The 9326-nt window shown below is 36.4% G+C and overlaps 1 protein-coding gene across 4 annotated transcripts in view; it reads left to right on the top strand.

Moving 5' to 3' along the window:
- The window catches only part of trmt1 (tRNA methyltransferase 1), a 28684-nt gene that overhangs the window by 19210 nt on the left and 148 nt on the right, over positions 1–9326 (top strand). For all 4 annotated transcript variants that reach the window (XM_048173616.1, XM_048173617.1, XM_048173618.1 and 1 more), the window contains 15 exons: positions 91–493; positions 579–798; positions 1385–1572; positions 3925–4040; positions 4131–4243; positions 4339–4487; positions 4759–4842; positions 4959–5028; positions 5948–6082; positions 6427–6512; positions 6969–7077; positions 7168–7244; positions 7389–7508; positions 8635–8749; positions 9094–9326. The exon at positions 9094–9326 is cut by the window's right edge and continues 148 nt beyond it. In XM_048173616.1, the coding sequence (XP_048029573.1) occupies positions 114–493; positions 579–798; positions 1385–1572; positions 3925–4040; positions 4131–4243; positions 4339–4487; positions 4759–4842; positions 4959–5028; positions 5948–6082; positions 6427–6512; positions 6969–7077; positions 7168–7244; positions 7389–7508; positions 8635–8749; positions 9094–9171 (2040 nt within the window). In that variant the 5' untranslated portion in view covers positions 91–113 and the 3' untranslated portion in view covers positions 9172–9326. The remainder of the gene's footprint in view (positions 1–90; positions 494–578; positions 799–1384; positions 1573–3924; positions 4041–4130; positions 4244–4338; positions 4488–4758; positions 4843–4958; positions 5029–5947; positions 6083–6426; positions 6513–6968; positions 7078–7167; positions 7245–7388; positions 7509–8634; positions 8750–9093) is intronic.

A 9326-nucleotide genomic window follows, 5' to 3' on the forward strand; every position in this document is an offset into this window, starting at 1 on the left:
CCCTTGTATTTATATGTGATTTTTAATTAAGTTGACAGCATGTGGGAGTTAGTAGGCACTTATTAACTAAAATTAATTTTGTGTTGACAGGTCACAAGGCTTTTCTTTGGTAGATGTTAGCAAGGACTACGCTTCAGGTATCTTTTAGGTGTCTTTGTTTGTCATTAGCGTTTCCTAAGAAGAGAGCATCCTTCCTTCAGATCCTCACAACAGGGTGCAGTTGTGTCTTGAAAAACTTCAGGACAATGGACAGCAAGAAAGAACCCGATGAATCCCAGGACACCACCAGTGCAGACGCAGACAGCACTACCACAGCAGTACCAAAGGAAGACACCGATCCCTCCAGCTCTACAGAAAGAAGTCAGACCTCATCTACAGAACCTGGGCTTTTACCAGGGGAGACAGTTGTCAGGGAGGGAAAGGCTGCTATTTTATTCCCCAGTGCTAATGAGGTGTTCTACAACCCTGTGCAGGAGTTCAACCGAGATTTAACGTGAGTATGCCATCCAGTGTGACATCTCGTGATGCTTTGTTTTCTAAGCTCGTCTTTAAACTTCACATATACCTTCTTCAATCAGGTGTGCGGTGATCACAGAGTTTGCCAGGGAGCAGCTGGCTCAAAAGGGCATCCGGATCCTGGTCCCGGGTGAGAAAGACAGAGTCGTGGTCCGACTTTCAGAGGAGAAGAATGGAATGGTAGATCAGGAAGCATCAGAACAGCTGGAAAATGAGCAACAAAAGGAAGAAGAGGCTGATGAGAAGGAATACATCACTGCATCTGTAGGGGAAAGATGTGAGGTCTGTGTGTGCTAAATTGTAATTTTAGTATTATTTATATACTATTAAATTATTTATTAATATTTTGAGTTAGCTTTTGTTTTTAAATTTATAGTTTTCATTTTAATTTTACCTTAAGTTTTTGTGATTTTTCAAATGAGCTTTTGTCATTTTTATTAGTTTTATTATTATTTTTATTTAGATTTAATTTGTTAGTGTAGTACAGTTTTATTAATTGTATAACTTTTAACTTAAACTTATTTAAGTTCAATTAGATGCCAAGGCAACATTTGTAATGTTATGAGTATTTTTGTAGCATAAAAAAATTAATTTTTTATTTTAAATTAATAAATATTAATTATTTAAATTAAATTATTTTACTAAAATGAATGTAAATATTGTTTTAGAATTTATATCTAATTTTAGATGTGAGATTATTTTACATTACTGGTGTTTTCAGCATGTCTTGTTTTTTTTTTGTTTTTTTACAATAGTCTCCTTATGACTCACTTGTTTTTTTTTTTTCCTCATTTGTGAATCACTTTGGCTAAATGTGTCTGCCGGTGAATGATTAAATGTAATGTGATTTATCTTTCTTTGGCTCTAGCAAGGTCTGTGTGTGCTGGAGGGTCTCGCGGCGTCAGGCCTGCGTTCGGTACGTTTTGCTCTGGAGGTTCCTGGCCTGAAGAGCATCACTGCTAATGATTACTCTGCTAAAGCTGCTGCCCTCATCGCCCGCAATGCACAACACAACAACGTGTCCCACATGCTGCAAGCCAGCCAAAGAGATGCCAGGTACAAGCAACTCCGCTGTTTATATATCCCAGTGTTTGCCATCTGTTGACAGCTGAAGTATGTTTTAGCTTATGCTATTAAAGGTGCCCTAGATTCAAAAATTGAATTTACCTCGGCATAGTTAAATAACAAGAGTTCAGTACATGGAAAAGACATACAGTGAGTCTCAAACTCCATTGTTTCCTCCTTCTTATATAAATCTCATTTGTTTATAAGACCTCCGAAGAACAGGCGAATCTCAACATAACACCGACTGTTACGTAACAGTCGGGGTGTATGCCCCCAATATTTGCATATGCCAGCCCATGTTCCCAACATTATTAAAGGCATTAGACAAGGGCAGCCAGTATTAACGTCTGGATGTGCAGAGCTGAATCATCAGACTAGGTAAGCAAGCAAGTACAATAGCGAAAAATGGCAGATGGAGCAATAATAACTGACATGATCCATGATTACATGATATTTTTAGTGATATTTGTAAATTGTCTTTCTAAATGTTTTGTTAGCATGTTGCTAATTTACTGTTAAATGTGGTTAAAGTTACCATCGTTTCTTACTGTATTCGCAAAGACAAGAGCCGTCGCTATTTTCATTTTTAAACACTTGTAGTTTGTATAATGCATACACACAACTTCATTCTTTATAAATCTCTCCAACAGTGTAGCATTAGCCGTTAGCCACAGAGCACAGCCTCAAACTCATTCAGAATCAATGTAAACATCAAAATAAACACTGTACTTAAGCAATTAGACACGCTGCATGACGAACACTTTGTAAAGATCCATTTTGAGGGTTATATTAGCTGTGTGAACTTTTTTTTATGTTGTTTAAGGCAAGCGCGAGCTCTTGGGGCGTGGAGCACGAGAATTAAAGGGCCACACACCCTGAATCGGCTCATTTATAATGATGCCCCAAAATAGGCAGTTAAAAAAATGAATTAAAAAAAATCTAGGGGGTATTTTGAGCTGAAACTTCACAGACACATTCAGGGGACACCTTACACTTATATTACATCTTTAAAAAAAAAAGTTCTAGGGCACCTTTAAGTGTAATTATAGTGTTATTTAAACGCTGTTATGGTATTTATCAATATTTTGAATTAAAAAAATTTTTTTTTAGTTTTAGGAAGTACATTTTAGTAGTACATTTTGTTTTTGTATTTCTATATATCTTTAATTCATTTTTATTACAGTTTTGGTTGGAATTTTAGCACTTCAACAAACTTATTTAATTTTCAAAAGTTTTTAAAATGTGAATTTTTCATCTAATATTTATATTTTTGCTTATACACTAACAAACCGCTTTGGACAGCTGATGTTTGTCTTGGTGCTTTCTGTTAAGTGTAATTTTAGTATTATTTAAATGCTGTTGTAGTATTTTTTTGTTATTTTGATTTAGTTTTTATATTTTCATTTTTAACACAAGTTAATGCATTTATTAACAAACTAAAAATGAACAATATATTCTTACAGCATTTATTGTGTTTTGTTAATGTTAGTAAATAAATATTCTTGTTCATGTTAGTTCATGGTGCATTAACTAAAGTTGATGGAAACTGTTGTGGCAAAAAAAAAAAAAATCAACTCCCCCAACTCTACTGCATAAGAGACAAACACGTCCAATTGTCTTTAAAGCTTTTATTACTTGCAAGAAAGGTCAGACAGGCCATACAGAAACACAAGTAGCTGCAGAGTGTAAGACCAAGAACGAAAGCTTCCCCTCACTTTTATATCTCTAACCTCCAAGGCTGAAGCCTCTGTCCTTTTACCATATTAGGAACATCTCTTAGTGGCTGTAACTTTCCACACATTGTTAGCACAGACATGTTTTTAACATACATCTTGCATGTCCCCATACCATATCTTGCTCTTTCTATTTCTGACATCTATGTTAAACATTACCATTTAAGCCGACATCATATCATGTTCCATAAGCAACATATTTCACAAGAATACAGGTAAAAAGCATATGAAAAATTAAAATTTCCACAACAGAAACAACTTTTGATCATAATTTATTAGTAATTGTTGAGATAAATTTTTAAATTCATTGTTAGTTGATGTTAACTATTGTTAACAAATGAAACCTTATTGTAAAATATTTCCATTTTTTAAAAATGTATTTCTCTATAGATTTAATTCATTTTTATTTTTATTTTACTTTGATACTTTAGCACTTCAACAAACCTTTCTCATTTCTAATTTTTGTTTAATTATTTTTTAAAGTTTACATTTTTTGTTTAATATTTATATATTTTGAACTGCAGCTTTGTTTTACTTACCGAAAATGATTTTTAGTTAACAACACTGATTCTGTTACGTCCTAAATCCTGGTATAACACCATCTGTCCAGTATGGTGATGTATGAGGCAAGAGGGCGGAAGGAACGCTATGATGTCATTGATCTTGACCCCTACGGCAGCCCATCACCGTTTCTGGACGCGGCTGTGCAGGCTGTCAGTGAGGGAGGTGAGTCAATAGCTGTGGCTTTTCTCCCACAAGCACATTTTGAATTTATCAAGCACATATACACGAGTAACCTCGCTTTCTCATTGTCAGGGTTGCTTTGCGTCACGTGTACGGACATGGCTGTAATGGCTGGAAACAGCGGGGAAACCTGCTACAGCAAATATGGCTCTATGTCCATCAAGTCCAGATACTGTCATGAGATGGTAAGATGGGCTCACTGGTGTTGTGCATGTGAATGGATGGGATGAATGCAACTCTTCATCATAACTATGTCTCTCACTCTTTCTTTTTATTCTAGGCCCTGCGTATAATCCTGCACTGTTTAGATCAGAGAGCAGCCGTGTATCAGCGATACATTGAACCACTCTTGAGCGTGAGCGTGGATTTCTACATCCGTGTGTTCGTCAGAGTCAGAACCGGCCAGGCTGTAGTCAAAAACTCTGCAAGGTAACACACAAGCTTTTCTTTGTCTATGTAGAGAGAAAATAGCTGAGTAATAATAATCATAAAAAAACTGAAAATTCTGCTTTGCCATCACAGAAATAAATTGCATTTTAAAATGTATTCAAATAGAAAACTGGTATTTTAAATTATAATGTAATTTCTAAATATTACTATTTTTACTGTATTTTTGATCAGATGAATGCAGCCCTGGGAGGCATAAGAGACTTATTTCAAAAACATTCAAAAAATCTGTTTGTGTGTGTGTGATTTGCAGTAAGCAAGCGCTGCTGTATAACTGTGTCGGATGTGGCGCGTTCAGTCTGCAGAGGATGGGGAAGAGGACGAGCCAAGGCAAACAGTGAGTATTTCTGATTTTTTTTTTTTTTTTTTTTTTTTTTTTTTTTCCCTCAATGCTTTTGTACTGGAAGTATTATTATGTGTTTTATTAAGTGTATATTTATGTGTTTGTTACAGTATGAAGTATTCAGCAGCCACTGGACCACCTGTAGGGCCTAACTGTGAACACTGCGGGCAGAGACACCAGGTCTGAACTATCAATATCTCCTATTAAAGGTGCCATCGAATGAAAAATTGAATTTACCTCGGCATAGTTGAATAACTAGAGTTCAGTACATGGAAATGACATACAGTGAGTCTCAAACACCACTGTTTCCTCCTCCTTGTGTAAATCTCATTTGTTTAAAAGACCTCAGAAGAACAGGCGAATCTCAACATAACACCGACTGTTACGTAACAGTTGGGATCATTAATATGCACAACCCCAATATTTGCATATGCCAGCTCATGTTCAAGTCATTAGACAAGGCCAGCCAGTATTAACGTCAGGATCTGTGCACAGCTGAATCGTCAGACTAGGTAAGCAAACAAGGCAATAGCGGAAAATGTCAGATGGAGCAATAATAACTGTCATGATCCATGATATCATGATATTTTTAGTGATATTTGTAAATTGTTAGCATGTTGCTAATGTACTGTTACATGTGGTCAAAGCTACCATCGTTTATTACTGTATTCACGGAGACAAGATCCGTCGCTATTTTCATTTTTTAAACACTTGCATGACAAACACTTTGTAAAGATCCATTTTGAGGGTTATATTACCTGTGTGAACTTTGTTTAAATGCTGTTTAAGGCAGTCGAGAGCTCGTGGGCGCCAGAATTAAAGGGGCCGCGTGCTAAATCGGTGCATATGTAATTATGGCTGAAAATAGGCAGTTAAAAAAATTAATTCAAAAAAATCTATGGGGTATTTTGAGCTCAAACTTCACAGACACATTCAGGGGACACCATAGACTTATATTACATCTTGTTAAAACTAGTTCTAGGGCATCTTTAAGTGTTCTACAAAAAATAAAATATCCCTTTGATGTGTTAATTAGTTGGTACTGAATATCACGTTTTTCCTTGTTTTAATTTCTTTGTTCCTCTCTCTGTGTTTCTAGTTGGGCGGTCCTGTCTGGGCAGAGCCTCTTCATGATATTAAATTTGTTCAGAAGATTCTGAATGCTGTTTCAGGGAACCCCACTCGCTTCAGAACGTCCAAGCGGATTGAAGGGGTGCTTAGCATGGTGACCGAGGTCAGTCATTATTAAACTTAAAGGGTTAGTTCACCCAAAAATGAAAATTCTGTCATTTATTACTCACCCTCATGCCGTTCCACACCCGTAAGACCTTCGGTAATCTTCAGAACGCAAATTGAGATATTTTTGTTGAAATCCGATGGCTCCGTGAGGCCTCCATAGGGAGCAATGACACTTCCTCTCTCAAGATCCATAAAGGTACTAAAAACATATTTAAATCAGTTCATGTGAGTACAGTGGTTCAAAAATATCTTAATTTGTGTTCCGAAGATTCTCCAGACAATAACAGATTTGGTTCATTGAATAGAGAATGAGTGCTGAGAGAAAGATGTGTGTTTCAGGAGCTGCAAGATGTTCCTCTGTACTATGCTTTAGATCATCTGAGCAGCACAGTTCACTGCAATACGCCGCCCATGCTGCAATTCAGGTAAAATCAATACAACAATTGCAACCTGTGTATTATATACTACTGTTCAATATTTTTTTATTTTTTTAAAGAAATACTTTTTTTCAGCAAGGATGCATCAAACTGATCAAAAGTGACAGCAAAGACATTTATAATGTTACAAAAGACTTCTATTTCTATGCTGTTCTTTTGAACTTTCTATTTAGTGAAGAATCCTGAAAAAATGTTTTTAACATTGATAATAAGAAATGTTTCTTGAGCACCAAATCACCATATTCAAATGATTTCTGAAGGATCATGTGACGTTAAAGACGTAGGAATAGAAAAGTTATTTTCAATAATATAATATTTAACAATATTACTGTTTTTAATCAGATTTTATTAGAAAAAATTATATTTTGTACTGATTTATATTATATGTGTATATAATGTAATACTTATGTGGATAGCGGCCCTCGCTTTCTATCTATTGTGTAGGTCAGCTCTCTTGCACGCTGGGTACAGAGTGTCTTTCTCTCATGCCTGTAAGAATGCTGTGAAGACCGACGCTCCCGCTGGGGTGTTATGGGATATCATGCGCTGCTGGGTGAGTGATCACAATCCAAGATCCTCTCTAAATGTTCTCATGAAAAATCCTCATTTTCTAATGTAGTTTCTCTGTGTGCTTATTCCTCAGGAAAAGTCCAATCCTGTGAAGAGAGAGCGGTTATCAGAAACCAGTCCTGCCCAGCGCATTCTCTCCACAGAGCCAACGTAAGGATCAAACGCCTTATATTCATCTGAAGGCTATTTTACATGTTATATTAAAATCCCTGTCATATCTGTTGCTGTCTTTTAGTTTAGTTTAATTGCAGTTTACAACTTTATTACCCCTAATCTTCATATTCTCTCATTCAGTCTTCAGGCCTGCTTTGAGATCAGAGAGGACGCAAACCCTCAGTCACGGAAACGTCACCTCACGCGTTTCCAGGAGAACCCGCAGGCCAACTGGGGACCCAAAGCACGTGCCAGAGCTGGGTCGGTCATACTACTTCTGTTCTTTCGTCAAACAATATTCGAAATCTTTCAATTGTTCTAGGGCTGTGACGGTGGCAAATTTTTACTACCGCGGTGGTAAATCACCAACAACCGCCGGTGTTGCGGTGGTGGGGTCCAAAGGGGGGGGGCGGGGTTTGGTTGTATTTTTTATATATATATATATATATATACAGACATACATCAGAGGTTGCGTTAGATTTGCGTTTCGCCGTCATTTTGATGGACAGGATCGTTTTATATTTTGATAAGTCATTTAATAGCTTCTGATTTCGTCCACATTTTCATTTTTATTTATTCACTCTATTTCGTCCACATTTTCATTTTTATTTATTCACTCTACATGATAAGCAAATGGGCCTAGTTATGCATTTATTTATATTATGAAAAGAAAGTTGATCAAAGACTGCCTCACTTTCAGTTTTCATCTTGAACACGTCACAGATTGTGAGTGAATGCGATCATCCTTTCCTCTTTACTACTGTACATAACGAAATAAACATGAATGAAAATAAATAAAAAAATAAGTTGAAAGATACTATCTTACCGAAATCTGCATCACGTTCAATCAGTGTTGCAAACAATATCACGTAACATTATACCTCAGAAAAGCCATTCGTTGACCATGAACTTATAGTCAGCAAGAAAAATAACAAAACAATTATGTAAGTAAGCATAATTAACTTTATTATTATAAAATGAAAGACTTAATCTGGGTGCTCGTCTGTGTAATCAAGCGCATCGTTTTCATTTTATTCTGGAGACTGAACTCGCGCTCTGCTGCCACACTAGAGCGCACTCACCACCTACTGGACAGGGGTGGGAATTACAGTTACAAGCTACATAATATGTCAAAATGACGGACGGCCTGCAAATTTTTTTCCGTCACTGCTAAAAAAAAAAAATCCATCAATGACGGAAAATTTTCAGTTAACGCTACCTCTGATATTATACATTGTACTTGTATATAAAATGTCACACTACCGCCGGTGACACTCCACGACCGCGGTGGCAACTTCACCACCGCGGTAGCGCGGTTGTCATTCCTACCGTCACAGCCCTAAATTGTTCTTAAGTGTAAATCTTTTTTTTTTCCTCTTGTGTTTAGTGGAGGAATCTCCTCTGAGCTGGAGGACAAAAGAAAACACTTTCAGGGTAAAAGAAAGAAACCGATCACAGACTCTTCTCAACTCAAGAGCCTCCCGTGTAAAAAGTTTCGAAAGGTACGTTCACTTGAATTCAACATATAATAAGGATTTAAGAGACATTAAAACTTGTTGCTTTATTGTAGCTGTCATTATCAAACTTGTCAGTGCTTGAGAATTTCAGTTCAGAAGTAAATTATTTTCTTCATTTTCAAAGTTAAATGGATAGTTACATTTATCATCATTTACTCACCCTCATGTTGTTCCAAACCCTTAAGACTTTAGTTCATCTTTGAAACGCAAATGAAGATCTTTTTGATGAAATCTGAGAGATTTCCTTCCCTCCATAGACGGCTACATAACTACCACTTTGATGCTTAAAAAAAGTTCATAAAGAGAAAATGCTATTCTTTCTCTTACAGGGAACATGTACACATGGAGACAAATGCTGCTATTCACATGAGCTTGAGCAAGAAACCAATGAGGACAAGATGGACTAATTGGTTTTCTCACTATTGGATGTACATCACACAGCTGTGACAGCTAGTTAAAGACTGATACTATATGACTTGTAAATTACATTTCTCTTTGCTGTCTGAATGTCTGCACTTCTGTTAACAAGTTCTGTGCAGATTTGCACCTAAAGTTTGTTTTA

The sequence above is a fragment of the Megalobrama amblycephala genome, linkage group LG21, assembly GCF_018812025.1.
Source record: "Megalobrama amblycephala isolate DHTTF-2021 linkage group LG21, ASM1881202v1, whole genome shotgun sequence".
Taxonomy (NCBI): domain Eukaryota; kingdom Metazoa; phylum Chordata; class Actinopteri; order Cypriniformes; family Xenocyprididae; genus Megalobrama; species Megalobrama amblycephala.